Source organism: Xenopus laevis, chromosome 3L, assembly GCF_017654675.1.
Source record: "Xenopus laevis strain J_2021 chromosome 3L, Xenopus_laevis_v10.1, whole genome shotgun sequence".
Taxonomy (NCBI): domain Eukaryota; kingdom Metazoa; phylum Chordata; class Amphibia; order Anura; family Pipidae; genus Xenopus; species Xenopus laevis.
In genome coordinates this window covers 68,095,929-68,123,038 of record NC_054375.1, presented here as the reverse complement: position 1 = coordinate 68,123,038, position 27,110 = coordinate 68,095,929, and the positions used below count along the sequence as shown (strand labels likewise).

The 27,110-nt window shown below is 39.2% G+C and overlaps 2 protein-coding genes across 6 annotated transcripts in view; both read left to right on the top strand.

The window, feature by feature from the left end:
• Positions 1-568: 568 nt before the first annotated feature.
• Positions 569-8,619, top strand: bbs10.L (Bardet-Biedl syndrome 10 L homeolog; the record flags this gene model as incomplete). The annotated part of the gene is given in 3 exon segments (NM_001095766.1): positions 569-657; positions 5,266-5,468; positions 6,408-8,619. Coding segments are annotated over 2 exon segments (1,926 nt in total). The 3' UTR covers positions 8,140-8,619.
• An 8,258-nt stretch (positions 8,620-16,877) lies between these two features.
• Positions 16,878-27,110, top strand: part of nap1l1.L (nucleosome assembly protein 1 like 1 L homeolog) — a 30,498-nt gene continuing 20,265 nt past the window's right edge. For 3 of the 5 annotated variants that reach the window (XM_041584958.1, XM_041584959.1, XM_018250714.2), the window contains exons 1-2: positions 16,904-17,061; positions 26,828-26,856. In XM_041584958.1, coding sequence (XP_041440892.1) covers positions 26,840-26,856 — 17 coding nt within the window. In that variant the 5' untranslated portion in view covers positions 16,904-17,061; positions 26,828-26,839. 5 annotated transcript variants of the gene reach the window in all.

Genomic DNA, 27,110 nt, shown 5'->3' with positions numbered 1-27,110 from the left:
CAAGAATACATAGGACACACACACCATAAATTCAGCTACTGTATCTGCTGTGCTTTCCCCTGCACTGCCTATGTGAACAGCTTTATTACCAGCTCAATCTCAAGCTCACACATTATACTAGTTGCTCTTTATGAACTAGAGCTACTGGTTTCTGAGCTGTGAGCTTAAGTCTTCCTGACACGCAGTGACGCACGGGCTCTCTGTCTCCACTTCCTTCCTCCTTGCACTGTGAGGAGCTCGTTCTTTGTGGGGAAAAATGTGCTGTTCCCCTGACCTTTGTTATTTAATGCAAATGTCCTGAATTTGTGCTTTGTAAGACAGTTGACCCTACCCAAACTTCGTTACAGTCTGCTCATGCCCCAGAGACCTATCAGATTTGCATTTGCTTTATTTTCACGCTACAATTCTGCAACACGTCCGGGAATTTGCACACATTCCCTTATCTGCAGATCTCCGCCCTTGCTATTCAGCCAATCAGCGTTTCTTGCCATATCCCTAGCTCTCCTTCCTGCCCCGCCCCCTAAACAAACCATCTGAGGAACGACTCTTTGGTACCCTGGCTATGTGTCTCGTGTAACCGCGGGAGGAGCAGCGCTTTGAGAAGCACAGGAGAATAAACAGAGCCGCTCAGTGTGGCCTATTCAGTCGCTCAGAAAGGTGTGTGAGCTCATAGACTTCTTGGTAGAGCAAATGAATACATGGGCCGCAATTAGGTGTCTGTTCTGTTGCAGTGAGTGAGTGCAGCTGACCGAGGCGTCATCCTGTTATTGCAGGGGGCGTTCCCTATAAGCGTATATCCCTCCCACCACCTTATTTCCAGATGCCTCTTTTTGTAAACACTTTTTGATAGGTTGTGTACTGCTTCACTCTGTCACTTCCGCCCTACAGGCTTTCTCCAATTGGCAGACAACTATTTGTGTCTGTTACATTGGTGTATGAGTTTGTCGTTGTCATTCATAAGCTCCATAAATAGCCCTCACATTTGAGCTATTTAAATGTTAAATTATTCACATCCTCTCATCTCCTGCCTACAGGAAGCCATAGGGACAAATGTGTGTCTGGGAAAAGTGACAAATAAATGCAGAAAGTTTAGTTACCTGTGTTGAGTCTGGATTGCCAGCTACTCATCATATCTCCCACGACACGCACACTTGGGGGGGGGTATTTACTAAAATCTGAATGCAAACATCACGAAAAAATTCACACATTTTTCGGAATTTATTAAACCCAGAGGATGGAAAAGTCTGAATCAGAAAATCCGGCATCTCAGACCTGTCGAGGTTGCATATAAGTCAATGGGAGAAGTCCCAATGGGTTTTTAAAGTGTGCTGGGTTTTGTGCAATTCCCCCGAAGTTTTTGGGCAAAAAACATAAGAATTCTGAGTTTTCGGCTGAAAAAATGCGAAAATCTGATTTTTTTTTCCGCAAAGCACATTTTTGGTAAAATGTAATACGGTAATAAATAAGCGTAAAAAAAAAAAACCCGAGCGGATTTGATCGGAGTTTGCAGCAGAAAATGTTGAGATAAAATCTGACTTTGATAAATAACCCCCTAAGTGACCCGAGCAATGTGATCACTGTCAAAGCCATTGCAGGTCTGAGAGGACGGTAGACCTAGGTAGAGCCACTTTATTATTAGCAATGCATTTTTTGTGTCAGGAAGAGGGAATTTTGCAAGAGAATGATTTACTTGGTAATACCAAAGAGACACCAGGGAAACAGGTATAGGTGTGGCAGTTTCTTCTGTGCTTTTTGAAATGTTGTTTTGGTTTGGGACCCTTTAATGGTCAACATTTGTCCAGGGTCCCTCTTACTTTATAACGTGATTGCAGATATATGAAAAAATTGCTGTATCAGCCATACTTATCAACAAATCTCACTCTGACATTCAGTCTAGACTAGACTGTCTAAGAGAGTAAATAGGCACCCCCCTACATTTTGGACATCAGTGGGGCCCAACCACACAGTTTGGAAACCACTGCACCATGTTTATTTTCTCTAATGGCTATAGGAGGAATCTTTTTAGGTGTACTTACCCTTTAAACTTTCCGTTTGTAGTAGTGATACATGCAGTTGGTTCTTTACATCCAATCAGTTACCACCACCATATGGCCAAATTTCCTACATACAAGACGAACAATTGATATACTGCCCATAGTTTTAGCAGATGTCCCTGTTCATCTAGGTTCAACTTCTTGCCCTCCAATGCAGAGAAATCCAAATCCAAATGCCGATTGGGAGGTGAAACGCGTCAGGCAGGAAGTGACGGCACACCTGGTCGCAGAGAAGCCACAACGGGAACACACGCCGGCAGGGTCCCTTCATAAGAGCAAATAACCTTTGATACTTCTGTATATATCTGTGATTGACGTCAAACAACTAAATGTGAATGCAAATTTGTTTTAAAGTTTTTTTTAACTTAATTACACTATTTTGGATTTGGATTTCTCTGCATTAAAGTGCAAGAAGCAGACCTAGATGAATAGTGAGATCTGCTAAACCTACTGGCAATATATCAATTGTTTCACCTTGTGAGTAGAAATGGCCATATGGTGGTGATAACTGATTGGATGTAAAGAACCAACTGCATGTATCACTACTACAAATGGAAAGTTTAAAGAGGAAGTCCACCTAAAAGAACATTTCCAATACCGGGTGCTTTCGCAATATCTAAATTTGCTGCACTATTTGGGGTTTCTGCTTTCTCCATTGCAATAGGCACTGATCTATATATAATTTTCTGGATACTTTGGATACAGCTGACAGACTGTGGGAAGGCATGCAGGAGAGAGTAAACCTAAAGGACTGACTTTTTTTTCCCTAAAAATAATTTTCTTTAAATATAGGAGAAATCCTGTTCATAAAGGTGTGGAGAGAGGGGTGTCCTTCTGCTTATACTTCATTCCCTTATGTCATTGTGTTATCTGTTGAGGGATTTCCTGACGTGTTTTTCCTGGAGCACATTGGCCTGCCAGTGTAAGTGGATCTTTGTGTGAGTTCTCTATACGTGTCTAAGAGGGTACTTTGCTCACTTTCACTAATAGAGTACTGTATTCACCTCTCTCTCTATGAGTTACTTATTTGCCGGTCTCTTTCTCATAGTTGTTTTTGAATATAGTGATAAAAGAGCTATGTGTTGTGGGTAGCTTGCTGAAAAAGAGAGGGGTCTGTCTGATGCAGTGCTTTGCAAACGTGTTGATTTCAATGTAGGCCTGTCTTGTTGCACAGACGTGGTTGTTATATCCCGGCATAATGAATGAACTGATAGCTGTCTAAAAGTGACTGAGCATTTTGTGTCTGTCAGGATACAGTGTCATGCATAAGTGCATTAGTTGTGTTGCAAATTAAAATGGATTTCATTAAAATTTACCATCTTTTTGGTTGTATTAGGAGTAATAACCCCCCCCCAATAGTACCACCTTTGGCTCCAATTAGAGAAGGACATACCAGCTTTGTACACTGTTTGGAAGCATTTTTGTCCCATTCCAGGAAGACTTTCTCCATGTTATTGTGCTTTGTCAGATGACCCTTTTCATCTCAGTTTTCAAATGGTGCCATAGAGTCACATTGATATCAGGGCTTTGACTGGGCCATTGCAATCATCATCTTTTTGTTCTTGAGCCAGTCCAGTGTTTCTTTGGCCTTGTGTTTCCGCTGCTAAAAGAAACATATTCTCCCAGGTTTCAGTTTTAGCAATTTTAACAGATCCTTTTCAGGAGTGTTTCCTGTATTTTGCATCATTCATTCTTCATTTTATTTAATTAGTTGCCCCAGAAAATGAATATGGATGGGGATGGGGAAGGGTTTTGAATATCTTAGGGAAAGAAGTGGAAAGACTTAAGTTGGGACCCAAATCATGCGCACACCTTAAATCGTGTGTAGTAAACGTTGCTGGTATAGCTATATATCCCAAACCTTTTCAAATGTGTTCATATTATCATATAATAAAGCCATTCGATTATCCTTAGCTATACCCGACCATAACCAAGATATGGGATTGTTTGGTTGGAATATTCTATACATTGTCATATAGAGCAGGGCTGTCCATCTGGCGGCCCACGACCCCCCCCCCCTTTCTGTGGCCCCCCACATGCTGTGTTTTATTACCTTATGTAAACTTTAAAAGGTAGCACTACAGAGATTAACTGGCCCCTGCATTGTTTAAACCTCAAATTCAGACTGTAATCCCCTGTATTGTTCACACCTGTGATCCCCCTGCATTGTTTATTTAATGTTTGCATGATTTTCCAGTAGACTTAAGATCTGTTATCCAGAAAACCCCAGGTCCCAACCATTCTGAATAACAGGTCCCATACCTGCTTGGAAATTGGGTTTAGTTGTCTGATATTGAAATTCTTATTCTAGGTATACAGTGGGTGTGGTTTAAAAGGGGGAGTGGCCAACACAGACTTCCATTATTGGCCCTCCACCACATAGGCCAGTAAAAGTTTGGGCCTCGGTACCACAGAAGTTGGACAGCAGTGATATAGAGTATTCAGTTATTGTATTATTAAAGCTTTGGATAGGTCTGTGTTTTGATTTTAGCCACAGTAGGGCTGTTGTATTATATGGTTTGATTAGCTGGGTGGAGTGAGACATTCTACGTGTAGTATGTCATTTAGCCAATTGTGCCAAAATGGAATCGTAACGTGAAAGGGTGTTGGATCAGTAATATTGTTGTTTACCAATTCTGTGTTTTTTATGATTCCACATAGAATCCAACATTTTACTTTACAAGTTGTCTCTTACCTTTTTTGGGAGGAGGAACAGGCAGAGCTCAGAAGTGGTAAACAACTTTGGGAATAATGTCAATTATTTGTAATGTTTTTTATTTTGATAACATTTTTGCAGCCTGAAGCTGCACAACGATGGGGTTTTCATGAGGCTATATCGTTTTTTTTGTTTTGTTTGTTTGTTTGTTTGTAAGTGCCCAAACAGGACACAATTTGTGTAGTTTCATCTGACAAGACATAACTATTTAAATAACTTATAATAAATGACAGATTTCAGATATCTGCAATGTAAAAGCATACAGCTGTTGCTTCTTTGACCGTCTCTCTGAAGACAAGCAAGAAAGCGACACTTCCTGCATTGGCTACTGCAGTAACCACAAGGTCATTTCAGCAAAACTTTCAATGTTAAATCTACTCATTTAGCTTTTGCATGTATTATAGCCTAGTAACTAACAGGTTTTTTTTTTGTCCTTTGCACTTAAATCCCTTTCATCTACTAATCCATACAGTAATGATAATAATGTCTTTTCAGTGAAAAGAAATGAAGAAATATCCTTTAGCTGTGGATGTCAGTAAAGTTCTTCAAGTAGCAGAATCTCTAGAAAATATTGTTTGTCGCTGTTTTGGGCCTGATGGGGGCCATGTCTTATTCATCAAATCCACTGGCGACCTTCTAATTACCAGAGATGGGAGGAAGATATTGGAGTCTCTTTTACTGGATCATCCCATTGGCAGGTACTAAATATTGTCATATATTTGCAAAAGAAAGTTGGATGTGCTCAAACCCCTCAGCCTCCAATTTTAAAGAGTGAAACAACACATTTTTTTTTTACTTATTCATACAATCGCTCACCCGGTTACTGGGTGTGTCCAGATGCAAATTCCCTGGACCATTCACTTAAACAGTGACCTCCACATGCATTTTCAGGTTACTCAACGCTCAAAGTCCCTGGCCCTGGTGCAATGCCCCGAACCCATAGCTTAGGGAGGCCTAAATTACAATGTACTTCCAATGTTGCGTACACTTCAGAATTCGACCCTTGATAAATCTGCCCCTAATAGTGTAGAGCAACAGAAATCAGTGCATTTCCAGAAGACTGTGCCCCATATCTGTGAAAAGCTATGTGGTTTGGACACAATCTTATTTTAAGGATTGTTTTCAATAACTAACAGTAGATGGATTTCATAGCAAATGATAGTGGAAATCAGTAAAATATATATAAACAAAATGATTGCTTATGAATTCTATTCCCACATAGAAATATTGACAGAGAATCCACTGAGCATGAAGTATGTTTCAGTATCAGTCACGTGACTAGCCAGCTTGGTTACCAAGAACCAACCAGATAACATTGCTATAAGGCTTGTGAATTACAGACCTTTAGATTTATAATCTAATTTTTAGAAACATAACTTGATTGCCCCATGGTTTGACACAAACCCTGTTTTCCCAGTTATACACTGCTTCTTCCCACCCAGTAACCTCGGAATGTACACTTTACTGTCACTTCAATCTAGCATGAGAGAAGAGGCATTTGAAAATGTTATTCTTTGTAAGATGAATGAATGTGTAAAGTTGCAAGAACAAAATGTGCCCTTGTCACTGGATTTTATATGTAAATGTGTAAAGTAAGAAGTCTCTGTTAATAATTAATGTTTGATATTCTTTTCCAGGATAATTGTACATTCTGCTTGTAACCATGCAAGTATTACTGGTGATGGTGTGAAATCCTTTGTAGTACTGCTGTGTGGCGTTCTCCGGGGTCTTCAGGCAGCAGTTAATAAAAAGGATCTGCCTTTGTCAGGGGGATTAACAGGAAAACAAAGTAATCCAAACCAAGGACATGTGTTCAAAAGATTAAGCAATCTGATCATGACCTTCCAAACTGAAATACTGGAGAACATCATTGTAAAACAGCTCTCCCCACATTTTGAATCTGTGTTTTTAAAAGAAACCAACACTTTGTCCGGCGGGACTATACAGTCGGTATTGGATACCTATTTCTCTGGAAGAATTGGATATAATAATCAGGCTTTTATAAGCAGTTTAGTTGCAGATTATTTCCACAAGTGCCTACCATATAATAAATGCATTGATGATGTTGTACACACAGTTAACACTTGTTTTTCGGAGTTGCACACTGAAGTTGCTGGGGAACCTATAGAGAATTCCAGAATCCTTTCAGGAATAGTTCTTCACAGGCAGTTTGCTGTATATTGCCCAGCAGAGGGCGAAATCCGAGCGGTGATCATAACAGACCAGATCCACCAGTATCTCTCTGCATCGGATGTGGAGTTTGCTGTGTGCTCAGATGCTCAGTTGCACCTTTCCCAAATGTACCTGAGACAGAGGACAGAGAAGCTAATGAAACATTTCCAAAACATGGAAGTCAGATTAATACTGTCAACTATCAAACAACCCGAAATAGTGCTTTTTTATGCAAAACAGAATGGAATATCTGTAGTTGATTGCTTACCAACAGAAGAGATTGAACTGGTTTGTCTCATTACAGGCGTGTCTCCACTGTCCACACCAAATGGCGATGAATTTTCTGGACAACCCTTAGATAGTTTCTTAATCACATGTTGCCAGCCAATCTTACTGGGTCCCAGAAAGTATGTGCAACTAACTTTTAGTGCTTCCCTTACTTTCCTTCCCCATTCAGTTGTCATCTGTGGGCCTGTTAAGGGGCTGACTGAGCAACTTGTTTCAGCAATCCACGGTGCATTTAAAATGCTTCAGCAATTATTTCAGCCAGTAGTTACAAATTGGATTCATACAGAAAAAAATGAAGGGTATTGTAAAGCAAGAGAATCAGTGCAAGAACAAAGCATAACCTGTAGCAAATGCCAGAAAGACTCTGTTTGTGAATGTAATTTGCACAGAATATCATTCAATCAGAAACTGGAAAGTATAAAATGTGGTGTACACAGTAGAATTATCAATGGAGATATTGTTTTACAAGCAAATTCACCACTAGAGAATACTGGGTCTGTTTTGCCTGGAGGAGGAACCTTTGAAATGTTACTTCATTATTACCTCCAGAGTTTTGCAAAGCAGTGCCAGGATGCAGAATTGGCCCTTGTTTGCAGTGTAGTTGGCAACGCTTTGTTAAATATACCCAGAAATATTTATAAAGCAAAGAATAGAAATGTTTGTTTTCCATTAAAACATGTCCGGTTTATCAGTGCACTGAATAATAATGAGCTCATAGAGACATCTCAGTTAGGTCTCGAATCTGCAACTTGCAAATACCAGTTAGTGGCTTCAGTGCTTCATTGCATTAGCAAGTTAGTGACCATTGACTACATAGTGGGTGTGAAATGCATTCCTCCAAACACTACAGATGAAGAGTCCTCAGATTATGTTAAATGCCACACATACATGGCACCTGTTAAACATTAAACTGTAAACAAATACTTCATCTGTTATATACACTGTGCATCATGTTAATATATTGAATATAGAACATGATTAGCTGTTGCTGCAGAACAGGGAGGGGTGTGTTATGTTACTGTTTGTCCATTAATGGCTATTAGATACCAAGGTTAATATAAATATAAAACTGTACTTATGAGAAAAGATTATTGACTCATTTTGAGTGTAAGCTAACAATAGGTTTTAACATTTAGGGGGTTAGTTAATAAAATCTATGTTCACTAGAAAACTCGAATTTTTAGAAGGAAAAAAAACATACATTTTATGAGATTTGTTATACCCTGATGCTGCAAAATGCCTGAATCCAAAAATCCCCCATCGCAGACCTGTCGAGGTCCTGTATAAGACACTGGGAGAGGCATCTATCTCAATCTGAAGTTTCTAGAAAAAAAATTTGAGAAAAAAGCCTCAAAAATCAAGTTTTTTAATAAATAAGATAAAATCAGACGTGGGAATTTGGTTGTGTTTTTTTTAAACAAAATATGAGATAAATTGGACTTTAGTAGATAACCCCCACAGAATATGAGTGTCTTGTCAACTTCTGATTTTTAAAACCATTAGGCGGGGGTGCAATGAGGCTGTGACCACAAAATACATATAGACACATACAAGAGTCCTCTGCACTCAACCCATTATCAATATATTTAAGACAGAGACATTTTGTGCATACAGCTACTAAAAAATGCCTTACCTAAAAATGTCTCTTTCTTAAATATATTGATAATGGGTTGATTGCAGAGGACTCTTGTATTTGTCAACTTCTGACCACAGCCCACTCAAATAAGTTTATGCAAGCCTTTCTGTCTCTAAAAATAAAAAGGAATTTAAGTGAAAGAGCTGTGTTTTTCACATATCTGGCTATTTTCAGTATCATTGTCCTATCTTTGTACATCTGAATCTAAGAGCAAATCTGTAAAGCTCTATTTACCTTAAAGAAGGAAAGGTACCAAGGCAATTTATTGCCAATATATTAACCACAACAGTGCAAGATAGAAAGCCATTTTTATTCTTTAGAATGCTTTTCCATACCTGAGTAAACAGCTCTAGACACTATTTCTGTTTGTTTAGGATAGCAGTTGCCATATTAGCTTGGTGTGAAATCACTTCTGGCCTGAGTCTCAGATTACAGGAGGGAGGGGGAGAGGAGCAAACTGAGCATGCTCAAGCCCAAGCCCTGGAGTTTTAAGCTGTAAACAGGAAGTCTGATACAGAAGCCCATGTGTACACAATAGAAGGAAAGAAATGTGGTGTTTCTTTTGACAGAGGACTCAGAGCAACATTACTTTGAGGGTTTACTAGTATATTTATATAGACCTTTCTGATTAGTCTTACTTAGTTTAACCTTTACTTCTCCTTTAAGGCAATGCTGCAACCTGCAAAACTAATGGCAGAAATAACTTCCACAAATAAATGTGCCCATAAGTTGCACAAATTGTTAAAACCACAGGGCTGTCATTTTGTGGTTCTGTTTGGCAAAGTGTCTAGATGAGAAGAGAATATATAAGGGTTATTTGCATTTTTTTGTTATTTGTATTTTCCCAGGGAGAGTGCAAAGGAGTGCAGAAGCCCACAGAGTTGAGAGAGAGCAGACATCAGAAACATGCATAAATTGTATGTAGCTTAAGGAGAAGCCTAGCTGCTACCCCAGGTAAATGCCCCTAAATTTTTACTTACCCCTCGATGCAGATTCAGGGATCGGAGTTCACGGTAGCCATTTTCCGGGTCTTTGGTAATCTGAGAATGAGACTGGCGAAGCGGCGCATGCGCAGTTGGAGCAATTTTCTGGTTAGCGACAACTGCCCATGCGCTGAAATTTAAAAGCGCCAGAGAAGACACGAAGACCTGGAAGATGGCTGCTGTGAACTCCGATCCCTGAATCTGCACTGAGGGGTAAGTAAAGAGTTAGGGGCATTTGCCGGGGTAGCAGTTAGGCTGGGGGAGGGGGGTCTATGTGGGGTAGGGTTTTTTTAATAAGGGGTTTGTTTCTCCTTTAAAGGTCTCTGCTGCAAACTTTTTATTATCACAACATGTTTTGAGCTGTGCTATTTTTCAAGTGTTACAAAATTCTAATCACACAATCATTTTAACCACATGGCCCCACCCCATAACCTTCCTCTTCAGATAGTTTTGGCTGCTCTATAATAGTGAAAACATTGAATATGATTCTACGTCATGGTAAGAGTTAAAGTTAACTTTAATTGGGCAGCTTTTATGATGCTACATAATACTGAAATATGTATCTTATGTGGCACACTGTTGGGAAATTCTCTTTCTAACCATCTGAAATAAGTAATGTAAAGGATTAAAATAGTGCAAACACTTGCAGTAGTTTTTGAAATGAACTATTCAGAATAAACCATGCTTTGTAGACTAAGCAAACAGCCAAGCTAAAGCACTGCTGGCTCAGCACCGCATTCATCCGACATAAAATAACAGGCAAATATAATGTGCAGCAGTGAGATTCTTATTCAGGGCGGGATTAAAAGTGGCTGCCGCTTGTGTGATTTCAGACCATGATTGTTTGGCATCCTCCATTATCAATGTTAGCTCCTAATAAACCTTATATTATCTCTAATTTGCTATTTAAAAGAGTGAACCAATTACTAAGAGCAAAAGGCTGGTCCTTTGGATGGTGTATGTATTAAAACTTGGGGTTGCTTTATGAAATTCTTACAATGCTTTATTTAATAGAGAGCAAAATACAGATATAGGATCTGTTATCCATAATACTTGGGACCTGGGGTTTTCTGGGTAAGGGGCCTTTCTGTAATTTGGATCTCCATACCTTGTCTGATAAGAATCATTTAAACATAAAAATACACCCAATGTGATTTTTCTTCCAATAAGGATTCATTATATCTTAGTTGGGACCAAGTACAAATAACTGCTTTGTTATTACAGAGAAGACTGAAATAATTATGAAAATTTTAATTGTCTGATTTAAATGGAGTCTGTGGGAGATGGCCTTCCTGTAATTCAGAGCATTTTGGATAACGAATTTCCGGATAACTGATCCTGTACCTGTGGAAATCTGTTACTATGTTTACAAGTGCATTTTTCCATTTTTACTGCTCACAAGCTCCCTAAGAACATTTCAGATGACTCTGTGTATAGGCACTATGAGCTTCCATTACAGAATTGATAATTACAGTATTGAGAGAGTTTGGGGGGGGAATAAGTGACAATTTTGTGACAAAAACCAATGTCGTCACCTTTACCAGATTCTCATAGAGGGTGTTTTTAGGAGATCTGACACCAAAAAATGCCAAAATAGGCCATTGTGCCATTTCTTAAAAAAAACACACAAAACAATTTGATGTAATTATGTAATCATCAAAGAGACACTAAAATGCATATAGAGGGCCACAAATTACAATTTGCCCTGTTTGCTCTTTATTGTATAGCTTATTTGTTTTGAGCTGTATATGGTTGACTCACCAACCACAGTAGTCTCCAGTGAGGTTTCCTGCAAATGGATTTTTCTTAGAATTGTGAACAGGGCAGCTTTAATGTATGATGTTTGGCATGTTTCACATGATTTAATAATACAAATAATTTCCCCTGTAGTTATAGTAGTTTCCATGGGTTGTAACTACAACACAAACCGGTACAGAGAGAGGACAAGGAGGAAGCAACCTGTAGGCAGGTTGTGGTCAAATAAATCTGGGTAAAGATACAGCACCACAAATAATAAAAAATGAAAAGCAACTGCAAATTGTTTCAGAATATTACTCTCTACATCATACTATGTGGTTAATGTAAAGGTGAACAACTCCTTTAACCAATTTTGATGCTATTTTGCTTTTACACTGTAACATGCAGACTCTTGGGAGCTGGTTATGCTTCCTCCACCATCTTTAAAGAAGCTACTGTGTCCATTTATTACTCCAAGGGTAAGCAAGAGCCGAACCAAGTTAGTAAGGGGCAGATTTACATATGGTCGAATATCGAGGGTTAATTAACCCTCAATATTCGACTGCCGAATGTAAATCCTTTGAATATCGAAGCATTTACTGCAATTAGTTTGATCGAACGAAAAATTGTTCGATCAAACGATTTTTCTACAACCAAAAAAACATTAGAAAGCCTATGGGGACCTTCCCCATAGGCAAACATTTCACCTCGGTAGGTTTTAGGTGGCGAAGTAGGGGGTCAAATTTTTTATTAAAGAGACAGTACTTCAACTATCGAATGGTCGAATATTCAAACGATTTTTAGTTTGAATCGTTCGAGTTGTATTCGAAGGTCGAAGTAGCCAAAAAAAACATTCAAAATTCGAGGTTTTTTTTTTTCTTCTATTCCTTCACTCGAGCAAAGTAAATGGGCCCCTGAGTGTCAGTCCCCAGCCTCTGCCCAATTTACAAAAAAACCCTATTCTTTCTTTTTGATGGACCTCAACTCTCATGTCACTGTATAGAAAGTAGTGTGCTTAGCCTCTGGTTTGTCAGCCATGTATTCCCAGTAGCATCACTTGATGAGAATGTGTTTATTTGTAAAATAGATATGTATGGATACAGAGACAGTATCTATATTTTTATTAAAGTGTAATCGTGTCTCCTAGACCTAGATTATTAAAGTGTAATTGTGTCTCCTAGACTATGTGGGCTGTAGACCATCCAAAAATTCACATACCCACATTAATTCAGATTCTCCCAATGCCAGTCAGTTTATTGATATGAAATTTCCTTCATTTTATCATTCTTAGTTCCTGAAGCATTAAAGGGTATAAGACATCAGAGAAGTATCATTAGCAATGTTTCCCACAACAAAAAAAACTTTAGTCAAATGCCTTATTTAGGTCAGATCTTTTCAAGATTTTTCTGTTTCCCAACCTGATAATTTATAACCTCTTTAATTGAATCAGGTAAATACAAAATAAAGGAAATTGTATTCCAATGAACTGATTGGACTTGATGTTAAAAAAATATAATCTGAATTAATGTGGATGTGTGACTTTTTGGATGGCCTACAGCCCACATAGGGGTATATTTATCAAAGAGTGAAGTTAGAGATCTCACAGTCCGCTAGAGTCAATTTCCGCCACTCTTCATTCATTTCTATGGGATTTTGAAAGCCATATTTATCAAAGGATGAATTTCTTTTAAAAATCCTATAGAACTGAATGGAGAGTGGTGGAATTTCACTCACTAGTGGACTGTGGAGACCTCTAACTTCACTCTTTGATAAATATACCCCATACTGTAGGAGAAACAATAAAGATGCAGGCTTTGTATCCATAAATATAAATATTTTTAAAATAATCACATTCTCACAAAGGGCACATCTATCAGCTGACGCTACCGAACTGCATCTTGAGTGTCCTCCCCTATTAGAGCTAAGGATAGTTTGTTTATGTAGATCACACAAACATTGACATGTATATTCCAGTACAATAGCAATCAGAAAAAAATCACAGATTACCTGCCTCCAAGCAGTTTCCGAAGTTAAAATGTGTTCTAGGAAAAATGATAAAATCAATTGTACTTGAACTGAACTACCAAGTGTATACCATTAGGATGATAAACAAATCTAATAAGCAAGATCGTCCACAGTAAAAACAGCTTGTGCATCCAAACACCTGTCACCAGACTCAATATAATGAAAAATGCAGTAATTAGTGAGAAGAAACAAAGCATGTGAAATCACAATCCACCTGTTCTTGGCTCAGTATAAAACCTCCACACAGCCTGTGCATAGTCCTAGGACAAAGAATGAAACCAATCAGAAGAAGTCATGGAAGATGAGTAACACCAATTCCTTTATTCGTGTGCTGAAGAATAAATAATACATGGAATAATTATTTACTGGGTAGTAAATGACATTGAAATAATGTCCTTTAAATTACTGTCCCTCAGAATAATTAAATTTGTAATGCAACATGCTCACTGCATCTCACAGATGTCAGACAAGCTATATACTCTGGACTGTAAAAAATATAGCTCTAGTAGAACACTAAAGGAATTACATCAATTAAAATACAGTTATTAATTATTAATTGTGAACCTCTAATGATAAAGTGTGTATGGATAGATAACTGGTGATTATGAAAAACCCAGTGTTGTCTAGTGATCCATTTATTCATAATACAAACTGTATTTAAAACATTTATAGAAATTTGAACTTGGGAATCCTTGATGGCTTAGTAATGCTTTCTTGACTGTTTAACATATTGACACATTTATTAAGAGTTGAGATGCTGCAGATTTAAAATTAAGTAAACCCTTTACAACAGCCTGACCACTTACCTCCCCACCATGATGTTTCTGAACGTGCATAAAATCTGCTGCCTCCAGGATCTGACTGTAGTTTGAAGGAGAAGGAAAGGCTAAAATGAGATAAGCTTTATCAGAAAGGTCTATATACATACACCAGTAAACCCTCAAAGTAATGCTGCTCTGAGTCCTCTGTCAAAAGAAACACAGCATTTCTTTCCTTTTATTGTTTATACATGGACTTCTGTATCAGACTTCCTGTTTTCAGCATAAACCTCCAGGCCAGGACTTGAGCATGCTCAGTTTGCTCCTCTCCCCCTCCCTCCTCCCATCCCTGCTGTAATCTGAGCTCAGAGCTGTAAGTGAGCAGGGAGAGACTCAGGCAGGTAGTGATGTCACACCAAGCTTATATGGCAGCTTCTATCCTAAACAAACATAGACAGTGTCTAGAGCGGTTTACTCAGGTATGGTAAAGCATTCTGCAGAATAAATATAGCGTTCTAGCTTGCACTATTGTGGCTAATCTGTTGGCAATAAACCATCTTGGAGCTTTCCTTCTCCTTGAGTGCAGTGTATTTTGTAGACTGGATTACTGTACCCAGTTGCGATGTTCCCTTAATATATTATAAAGTTGTTTTCTCTGGAACAGCAACAGAGATACTTGAGTCCAAACAAGCTCTTACACTTCCATATGGTTGCCAATGTGTTCATCCTGTCTGTTATGATAAATAGTGCACAACCTATTGATGCTGGAGAATGGTGGAGCTAATGACACCCTGAGGCTTCCCACAGTGAGTTGTGTCAAAAGATGCACTGGACTTGCAGCCAGTGAGTCTGATGTATTGTGAATGTGTGCACCATAAGTAATGCAACCCCCACTCTGAAAATCCAAGTTGCACCTAATGTGTGTCAAATAAAAATGCAACCATGGCCATGATTGTATACCGTAATTATAGGAAAAAATGCAATATGGGTCAAATATAGCTGTTTGCATGCAATATAAAACTTTGTACACTTGTATTTGTACATGACCCCTATAGTTATTTTTGTTTTTGTGAAAAACAACATATTGGGGGTTCAAGAAGAATACGTACAAAATAAGCTGCGTTTTGATGCTGTTAGTCTATTACTATTTATTTACTGCAACTGTTATAACTCAACACTTGGTGTTTGGCTTACAAGTCCCATAATTTGTCACTGGTGCTCCCAGACATGCCTTCTTTTTTGCTAGGCACCTCATTCTTGTATCTTGTTTTGAGGATAAGAGACTGGTGTGTCAATAGAGTGACCAACCACATATCCTCTTGTGTTGAAAGTGAAACACGTAAGGAGGGCAGAGCACGGGACCATGGGGTGCTAGGATGCACCTTTTGTTTTGGTGTGTAATTTTTTTTGATATTCTTATTTAAATTATTTGTAACCAATATATGTTTTTGTGTGTGAAACTGCTAATTTGGTTGGTTGATTAATTGTCTAAATTATGTTGTTAGGTTGTTGTGTAATACTAAGGGCTCTTACAGACGAGCGTTTTTACCTGCGCTCCCCTGCGTTCTGTTTCTCTGCGTTCAGCCGCAGGGGAGCGCAGGGATAGACGCATTACATTTTTTCCAATGGGGCTGTACTCACACAGGCGCGTGTAGGCGCCGAACGCAGGATGAAGTGGAAGCGTTGATCCGACACGACTGACGGATGCAGACGCAAGTCTGCATCCGACAGTCACGTCGCGTCGGATCAACGTATTTTTTTCCAGTGGCAACCCTATTCATGGCAGGAGCAGCCCTGCCCACAGAATTGTAAATTGAGTGTTTAGGCAACTGCCAGTGTTGCTCTCACCTGCCATACACTGGCACACCTCATTTATTTTTTGTGACCTGTGGGAATGTGTGGGCCTGAGTGTACTTGAAATGCCAGGAGCACGCGTATCGATAGACTGCATGAACCATGTTTGTTTTCCTATAGTAAAAAAGGGAAAGTTGTGGTCAACGCTGACTAAATGTTAAACCGTGCAATGAGGCTGTGATTACAAAATGTATACAAAGGCAAGAGACCCTCCACACTCTTTATCAATATATTAAGGACTATGAGACATTTTGTGCATTTAGCTAGTAAAAGCTGTCCTCCCCAAACAATCCCTGTTTTGTTTAAAGGAAGGGGGGGTTCACGTTCTGTGTTTTTGCTATAGGGTAGTAGTGGTAGCAATCTTGTACCCTTCAGGGTGTCACAATGAACTAGGGTTTCTCAGGGAAATCTCAACAAAAGTCATAAACAGTAAAATGTTCTAGATACTATGAGTATTTGATTAAGTACTTCTATAAATTGTATCTTGTGAGTAAATAAGCGCATGTATTGTCATGAAAAATGTATGTGGTAAACAATATCAGAAAGGAAGGAGTTAACATTCTGACAGATCAAACAGCCGCACACGCGTAATGTGGGCCGTTCTCGCTGAAGCGCGCGCAAGCACTGCCCGGTCAGCGCGCGTTGTCTTGGAAACGTGAAGGGGGGGTTATCAGGCGGGCTGCTGTACGTGGTGACGCTTTCTGTTCTATATGAGCGTGAGCAGCGGGTTCTTAGCTCCTTCTTGTTTTTTGCCGCCATCCAAAAGGGGCGCTTCCTTCTTCCTCTCGGCTTCGGGCACTGTGCGGCTGCCCAGGTTACTCCGGCCTGTCCATCACCGGTAAGAGAGGGCTGTTTGGGAGTGGAAGACAGGCATGAATTCTAACATATCTCATACTGGATCTTAACTCCGCATCCGTTATCCGCTAAACACAGGCGCGCATCTATAGCAGTAGAGAAAAGGAAACACGTGCTCGCGCCCGAGCCATAGTTGAGCCAATACGAGTGCAGCGATGTAACCCAGACTGTCACAAGTATGTACGGGGGCTGCCTACGGGCGCCATAGCGGGTCCTCACATGCGTGTGTGTCTGAGGTACCTCGCCCCAGAGATGCGCCCCTTTGCTATGTACGAGACCACACACGGAACGTTTAGTTCTGACAGCCCAGTATCCAGCGCCATTATCACGCGACGCAGCAACTGGCACTGAGGGAGGCCGTGTGTTAGCTCCAGCTAGTGCGCAGTAGTAGTATGTGTGTCCTCATGGGCACTCGAAATTGGCCTGGCACTGGCAACACTTTTTTGTTTTAAGCCTTTCTGTTGCTGCGTCTTTTACACATGTGGCTTCCAGGGTGTGCCTGGACTCTAGACCTGCGACACCGAATCGCATTTGATTGAATATATTACATGTCGGCTTGTCATGGTGTAGGTTGCCTGTGCTGAGCACGTTAGTAGTGTGCGGGTTAATAGCGCGCCGGCCGGGTTGTTCTCGTGCGGGACTGGGGAGAGCTCGGCAGTTTCCGGTGCCTGATGTGATGCGAGACTGGAGGTTGCGGCACCACGTGGTGAGCGGCCTAAGCGAGTCCTGACTAGTCTGAGGAGCCCCGTGGCATCCCAGTAAAAAGTGCCCTACATGATGAAGGTTGCATTGCAGGCAACTGAATTTAGTGGCCTCATGTATTTGGCCTTTCTGAACAAACTTATCTATTTTTTTTTTTTTTGTATATGCTTTAATCGTTTTCAATTCTAAAGCTTTTATCTGGCATAAGCCCCCCCCCCCCAATACCCTCCAGTTTGGCTTTTATCTGGAAACAAACTTTTTTTCTTAGTCTGAGGAAATTTTTTTTTTAAAAAAAAACAAAACACAAATTACAATGTCAATTGATTGTACTCAACTGCATCTCACAAAGTGGAGCACATTTAGTCCTGACATTATAATGTGTGGGATGGAAGTATAGGAGAAGGAAGAGCAACTCCAGCAGTGTTACTGCAAACAACTTTTTATTCCAGTTGTTTGCAGTAACTAGGGATGCACCGAATCCTTCTGCCTGGCTAAACCCTAATTTACATATGCAAATTGGGGGTGGGGAGGGAAATCGCGTGACTGTCACAAAACAAGGAAGTACAAATGTTTTCCCCCTTCCCACCCCTAATTTACACATGCAAATTCAGGTGCGGTGTTCTGCCGAATCCAAAATAGTGGATTCGGTGCATCCCTAGCAGTAACTGCTGGAGCAACTATTAAGGAATTGGTGTACCTGTCAAAAAAATACCATTGCAAGGATGACTGTGAGTTGCGTCAGTTGGTCTGCAGACCGATAACATTGCATTCAATACCATCCTCCAATTCAATAATTAATGCAGTAAATAAAAATGAACTTAGTACAGGACTCGGTAGCACACTAATTGGTCCTTACCATTGGCAACTACAGGTATGGGATCCATTATCCAGAAAGCTATGAATAGTGAAAAGGCCGTCTCCCACAGACTCCATTTTATCCAAATAATGCAAATTTTTAAAATTGATTTCCTTTTTCTCTCGAATAATAACTGTACCTTGTACTTGATCCAAACTAAGATATCATTAGTCCTTATTGGAAACAAAACCAGCCTATTGAGTTTATTTAATGTTTACATGATTTCTTCGTATACTCCAGGAATGAAGATTCAAATTTACAGAAAGATCCGTTGTCAGGGAAAACACAATGTCCCAATCATTCTGGATAACCGGTCCCATACCTGTACTTTGTAAAATCCTCTTCCAGCCAGTTCTCTATCCATGTACAAATAGCACCACTAAGGCATTCTAGTTTGGAATGTATCTAGTTTGTCGTGTCATTGCATCAACAGAATTGGCAAAAGTCTACTGCAACATAATCTGCCTGTCCTAAAACTAGGCTGAAAATATGCCATGCTACAAGATATAACTTTGTGATCTCTTAAACCTTCAAAATAGCCTCCCATACAGGTGTCAGAGCTACAGAGCTACAATTGGCAAGTCGAGAGAATAAAAAAACATATATTTTATTAATGAACAGTCACTTAACCGTTCTTGCTGCTAGTACAAGACTTATTTGTAGGTCAACAGATGCTCAAAAACCCCACTTATTGTTACTGGTCCTTGAACACACATTCTAAAAGTGCCGGCATATCTTGTGATTTTGTGCAACACAGTTTATATAAATATTTACATTTACTCTAATGATGCAAAAGGTAAAGCAATCCCTGCAAAATACACTACTCCTTTCTTACTGCACTGTAAAAAAAAATGTCATTGTAGATGTTTCTAGCATGATTATAGTTACTATGTTGCCCCACTGAATATTGTTATCTTTTGTGCCTTTCTCCGTAATATTTTTTACAATTGATTAATAACTAGTTATCCAGTAGTTAGTTGTTAGTGCTTAGTTAGAATGTTCGTTGGCATATATAGTGGGGGTATTAGCCCCGTTTGGTAATAAGTTTACTAATGGAAATTAATTTACAAAATACTGCACACAAGTGTACATAAGTGACAGAAATTACATCACTAAGCACCAATTATAACTGAGGAAACCACTAAGCTCCATTTATTTAAGTATATAATTTACAGGATATTCATGGCACATCAAATGTTTAGCTTTCTTTTATTGATGTGCAGGTCAGCCAGCCAACCTGCGTGGCGGGTTCGGGCCAACCTCAGCACTTCCTTTCATGAGTCGCGTTCAGGTTGAGCTCTTCTGCCTGTGACCTTACACTTCCGGGTTTTATTTTTATAGGTGCTCGCCCGCCTCTTTTTTGTCACTGGTTGGCATGGGCCTATAAATAGAGGGTAGGGGGTGGGGTTGGGTCGGTGTGGGCCCAGAATAACCTGACCCACGCATCACTACTTTCTTGTGATTTGTGCAATGCTGATCTCACACCTGCAGTTCTGTAAGTAGCCTTTGCGGCAGATAAGCTTGCCATGTTTTGGCAGGGGCAGTACTGTGATGTAAAGGACGGGGTGGCATGACACCAGAGGCCACATTTGGGTAGTAGGGCAGGTGTGTTGGAGAGGAGATTGATTGAAAGGACTAGTTTATTACAACTTGTTCCATTTTATTTATGATGCAATTGGGCAAGTAATTGACCTTTATAGGTCAGGGAAGGTGACCTTTAGGAAGGTAGGGGGTATAGAGTACAACTTCCAGGGTATCTAAGATAACTGTTTGACCCACCTTTATTGATCTGCATGACTCACTTTGTGGACCCTCTAGGTTGAAACCAGAAATGCTAGGCTAGGGAGGTAAAAAAATTTTTTTTTCTGTAATAAATTGAAGCTTTGTAATATAGTTGATGCATAATTATTGCACCTTTAGTGGCATTCAGAAATTTTTTTGCAACATACTAATCTAAAGATTCTCTGATTTCTACACTTTAATATATTTACTTTATTTATATTGCATAGTAAGTTAGGTTGAAGAAAACACATGTCCATCAAGTTCAACCTTTTCATTCTTTTAACCTGCTCAACTGCTCGTTTATCCATCGGAAGGAAAAAGCCCCCGTCTGAAGCCTCTCCAATTTGCCTCAGAGGGGGAAAAAAATCAAATCCTTTGCTGACTCCAAAATGGCAATCTAACTAGTCCCTGGATCAACTTGTACTATGAGCCATCTTCCATATCCCTGTATTCCCTCACTTGTCAAAAAGCCATCCAACCCCTTTTTTTAAAGCTATCTAACTTATCGGCCCCTACGACTGATTTAGGGAAATAATTCCACATCTTCACAGCTCTCGCTGTGATAGTTGTATCAAAATTGAAAACTATTTGAAACGACAAACCATGTACAAAATCGTTAGCTGCTCATTCAAACAGTGATCTGGTTTCGCCAATTCCAAAGTTAATGTATCATGTAGAAAATGAAGGTTCACTGGAGAGCAGATGTTAAATTTCTTTAAGTGATTTATTGGAGGCATAGCACTCCATGTTTTGGACCACCTTCTCTCCCAAAACAACTTTAATAAGTTGTGCCCTTTCTCAAGTGTAAAAAAACACAGATACAAAGTGAACCATTTAAACACACCCCTCCCACCCAGGTGATCTTCAGCATCCAATTCTGGATAGTATACAAAAAAATATAAAAAGGTAAAAACCTATAAACTTGGTTCAGTTAAATATTCCTGAGTGATCGCCTTTCAATTAAAGTCCAATTCCGTTCAAAAGTGCTATTTAGTGCAGGAATAACTAATAAAACTGATACATTGTATCTATGTGCAAGATTATATAAATGCAAAAGTGTCCACTGTTCATTTATTCAATAGATTAAAAATATATTCAGCAGGAAATAAACAACCTGTTAAAAATACAAAGTATCAAAACCTGGTGATACTCCCTGTTCAGTCTACCAAGACTTTACCTTTAAAATCTAATAAAAGACCACTTGAGTTTTATTTAAAAAAATGATTAGAACTATAAATTCTTACCCTATTTCTGCCGTTATTGTAGCATATTGTTTCCCTTATATTTTCTAGTTTCAAGGTCTGCAAAGTAAAAGATTGAAACTGTATCATGTGTCATAATGCCATTCATGTGTCATAATGCCATTCACTAGGACAAAGTTTTGAATGTGACCCCTTAACAAACCTGCAAATTTGTCCTCCACAGATGTCAAACTTAATGGCCTATAATTGCCAGGCTGAGATAGTAATCCCTTTTTAAATATTGGAATGACCTCCGCTTTTCTCCATTTCATAGGTACAATACCAGATTAAAGTGAATCTGAGAACATCAGAAATAGAGGCTGGTCTAAAACTGAACTGAGCTCTCTTAGAACCCAGGGGCATATGCCATCAGGCCCTGGAGCCTTGTTTACATTAATTTTTATTAAAGCTTTATGAATTATATCCTGAGTCAGCCACTGACTAGATTGAGCTGAGCCATCTGTTCAGCTATGAAGTGAGCCTGGGAACTCAGGCTCCTCTATTGTATAGACTGAAGAAAACTGATTTAGCACATTTGCCTTTCCAGTATCTCTTACAACCATACTGCTACCATTATTTAAAGGAGCAACACCCTCAACCTGCATCTTTGTACTATAAATATACTAAAAAAAACTTTTTGGGGTTAGTCTTAGCCTCAGCCACAGTGCACTCTTCATTTCCTTTCTTTGCCTTCCGGATTGCTGTTTTACAATATGTATTAGTGTTTATGTTCATTAAACGCAGCTTCTTTCCCAACAGGACATGCCTTTCTCTTTTCCCATTAACTTTATTCTTAGTGCTTCTAAATTTACACCTGAAAGGGATAAATTGAGAACAGTAACAATTTAATATCATTTTAAATGACAACCATTTCTGTTCTGTGTTTTCAGCTAAATAATAAACCTAATGCCCCAATCAATGCTTTGAAGGGCAGCCCTCAAGGCACTAAAATTACCTTTTCTGAAATTAATTACTTTTGTTCCCCCGGTGTTTATTTGTTTTTTGCACCAGACATTAAATATCACATTATGGTCACTGTTACCCAGGGGTTCAACGACTTGCACATTTGCTATAAGTTCTGGGTCCTATGCCATAAAATTGTCATAAGTTTATAAACTTGTTCTCATTAACTGATCTGGCAGTACTGTTGCTCCAGTCAATATCTGGGTAATTAAAATACCCCATTATCATTACTTTACCCAAACTAGCAGCCTTTTCTATTCAGGAGCTTGGCCTCCTCCTCACTTACATTATGGGATCTATAGCATGCTCCTACAATTAATTTGCTGGACTCTTTACAATTGGTGAAGAACTCCACCCATAAGATTTCTGCCTCCTCATTTTCTAACTTAACCTCCTCCTTTATATAAGATTTTCAATCCTGCCTAAAAGACATACCCGTCCTCCTTTTCTATTGCCTCTGTCCCTCCGAAACAAAGTATAGCCGCTGATATTAACTGCCCTGCCCTCTGTACACACCGCCTTTCGCTACTACCGATTGGATGGTTTAGTGAGGTCCTCGGATCGTCCCGCCGGGGTCGGCCAGTCAATCAAACTTGACTATATAGAAGCGAGCGGCCCCTCCGCGGAGAGAGAAGCGACAGACAGTCCGGAGCAGACCGATGGGTCTTCCCCAGCCCTTCCCAATAATTTGTCCACTCGTTCCACCACATGCTGAACCCTAGCACAAGACAAGCAGCAGACTGTTCAGCATGAAGGGTCCTTGCGCCAGATTACCCTATCCACCTTTCTAATAATTTAATCCCTCTATAACTAAAACCTGCCTTTCTTTCGTTGCACCCCACCCGTATTAGAGCCACTGCCTCCCAGGGTAATCTGAGAGTCGGTCTGCTCCACGCATGACAGTTCAGAGCTTTCTTCCCCAGCATCTTCAGCCAAAATGGAGAATCTTGTTATTTTGGACAAGCTGTGGTCCAGCCCACCTACCCTTCTGTCCCCTACTTCCCCTCCTGACTGTCACAAACCTGCCTTAGTCTCCACTGCCCCTTCTCCACCCCAACTACACTGGTCCCTGCCTGTGGTTGCTCTGTGACCCTCCTTACCTCCCGTTAAACAATGCAATAAAATATTTCACACCTGGCGGTCTGTAAGTCACTAAAAGTTTTCTCTTGTGGTGGCTGAATGGCAGTTCATATTCCAGATTTATATTTTTTAAATATTTAAACAGCATCCATTAGAGGGGCTCTTTCCCTTTTGTTAGTAGTTTCTCTTCTGGTTATGGCAGTGCAGCCACCTATGGAAATAGTAGCTGCCATCTTATATGATCTTGATAGGCCTTTAGTTTAATTTATTTGCCTTTAAAGGGGAAAGGGGTGGTGCACCTTTTACGTTTAACTTTTTGTATGTTATAGAATAGCCTATTCTAAGCAACTTTTCAATTCTTCATTATTTTTCTTGTAGTTTTTAATTATTTGCCTCTGCCTCTTTCCAGCTTTCAAATGGGGTAACTGACCCCATGTAAAAACAAATGTTCTAAGGCTATATATTTATTATTGCAAGTTTTTATTACTCTTCTTTCTATCCTGGCCCGCTTTTCATATTCCTGTCTCTCATTGAAATCAGTGCATGTCAGCTGTCTATTTTGGAAATGGTGTCTTAAAGGAACAGTTCAGTGTGAAAATAAAAACTGTGTAAATAGGCTGTGCAAAATAAAAAAAAATGTTTCTAATATAGTTAGTTAGTCAAAAATGTAATGTATAAAGGCTGGAGTGAACAGATGTCTAATAAAACAGCCAGAATCTAACTTCCTGCTTTTCAGCTCTATAAATCTGATCTAGTCAGCGACTTGAAGGGGGGCCTCATGGTACATTTCTGTTCAGTGAGTTTGCAATTGATCAACATTTAGCTCAGATTCAAAAGCATCAGATATGACCCATGTGGCCCCCCCTCAAGTCTCTGATTGGTTACTGCCTGGTAACCAGTCAGAGTAAACCAAGAGAGCTGAAAAGCAGGAAGTAGTGTTCTGACTGACATGTTATACATCATATCACTCCAGATTTTATGCATTACATTTTTGGCCAACTAACTATATTAGAAACATTTTTTATTTTTCACAGCCTATCTATTTACCCAGTTTCTATTTTTACACTGAACAATTCCTTTAAGATGTAAGACTGTATTGCCTTGATATATTGAGTTTAGACTCCAGGTGAAGACCTGCGAGAATTGTTATGACTCATGAGTCAAAGCACCTCAATCTCTATTAACGTTAAAATCGTATGATCTAATTTATGTTATGATGGTTATTTCTCATTTGTGTAGTGCTGCATTTTTGAGCAATGACTGCCTGCAAAAAAACTGCTGGATGCTTCATATATTGATTAGGAGATTTTTCCCTTGCATATGGAGCTACAATAAGCCTGGCGACAGTGCTCCAGTGTGTTATTGCCCATAGCTGTGTGGGCAATTCATCTTTGTATCCAAGAATGAGTTGTATGATCTCTTGCATATGGAAATTGACTACTAATCGCACATATGCAAGGGTTAATTTTAGTAAGTGCAGTTAACAGAGGATGGGGGGGGGGCAAATTGGCACCTGCAAGGTGGTGTCCTTTCCTACACTTTAGTAGAACTGTAACTATCCTTTTTTTATGTTAAACCTTTCAAATACAGGTTGAAACAAAGGAAAGTGAACTGCAAACTAAGAAAATGCCTTCCAACTGAAGTCTTATAAAACTGTCAGATAACAACCTTTCTTTTAGCTGGCTATACACACCCAGGTTTTTAAATTACATTAAAGGGTTACTATTATATTTAATAGTGAAGTAGTTTTAATGGTAAAAAAAGCATGATACAAATAACTTAACTTGTGCCCCCAATTTTCCTGCTTAACAATGAGTCTAGTTTCAGAACAGCGTGACTTTACAGCCTTCTCTGTTGCTTGCATCTGAGGCATGGGACCTGTGCGACTAATTGGTGTCCTGCACCAAGATGCAACCAAGAGTAATTTATTTTGACAGTATGACCTCCATGATGGTTCTTTTATGAAGTTATTTTTGGCTAAATATTACATAAATGGTGTTTATCTTGAAAAGTGTATATAGGAAAAACTTTGGTTTTGGAGGTTTCCTGTCCCTTTAAGGCTGTGGTCAGGTGTGTATACACCACTGAAAATAAAAGCTGCCTACTGAGCCACCACAGGCAGTCATGTAAACAAAACAGGTTGACTATTCGTTCATTATCCTTTATATAGGGCCAACTTGGCGCTCGGCAGAAATTTATTCACAATAGTTGCATGCAGAGTTTTATCAGAAGCCAATTAACCTGCTTTTTTTATTTATTTATTTTTGAGATTTTAACTTTGACCCCAGTGCTGCAAGGTAGTATAAGCAATGAGCCATTGTAATTCCCTTGGCCAAACAGCCCTGTAGTATGCTACAAACATTTGCAATTAGGGTCCATGTCCTCATTATACAAAAGAGTTAATTGATCAAGGCACATACCCTTGCCCCATATACTAAATTAGTCTACTCATAATTTTTTTTGTTACAAATTTCTTAGATAAAATTGCCATGTCACTGGACCATGGTCAAACACATAAACCCAGCAAGTATATGCTGATTTTTACAAGAATAAATTACTTCTGAATAGCATTTCAGAGATGGCCTCTGATATCAGAGAGGACTCTATACTTTGTATTAATCTTGATGTAGACAATTTGCAATTGGTTTTGATTTTTTTTTATCTGTAGTTTTTGCGTTTTTAGCTCTCCAGTTTGCAATTTCAGCAGTCTGAACAAATTATCCTTCAACCATGCATTGATCTGAATAAGAGGCTGGAATATGAATAGGATAGTGCCTTAATAGAAAGACTAATAAAAAGTAACAAATGTGTAGCCTTATAGAGAATTTGTCTTTTTAGATGTGGTCAGTGACTCCCATTTAAAAGCTGGAAAGAGTCAGAAGGCAAATAATGAAATTATAAAGAAAAAGTAAAGGCCCATTGAAAAGTTGCTTAGAATTAGTTACTCTATAACATGCTATGGTGGTTCCCCTTCATGTTCACCAAGAACTACAAATTGGTTATTATATCCTGTGTTGTAAAAGTAGATAATACAATAATGTTCTATGTATTGTGTTTACATGTAATTGCAAAATCGACTCTGCTACTTTTCTTTGTTCTAAAAATGGTTTCTTTTTTTTTTAAAGGTGCTGAATAAAATGGCTAACATAGACAAGTAAGTGCTCATTTTATTAAATTAATTTAATTGTGACTTCTATTGCAAAAATACAAAAATCTAATTGTCGGAAAAATTGTACGTTCCATCGCATTGGCTTTTATGCTTTTTTTCTGCACTGAGCCGCACCTTAACAGTCTTATTTTCCATTGTCCCTCCTCGCACTCTGCTGAAGCAACAAGTGTAGGTGGAAAGCAGCAGCTCTCCTTTATTCAGCATGGTGCCCTGACTACAAGGAAAACATGGGTTCTGTG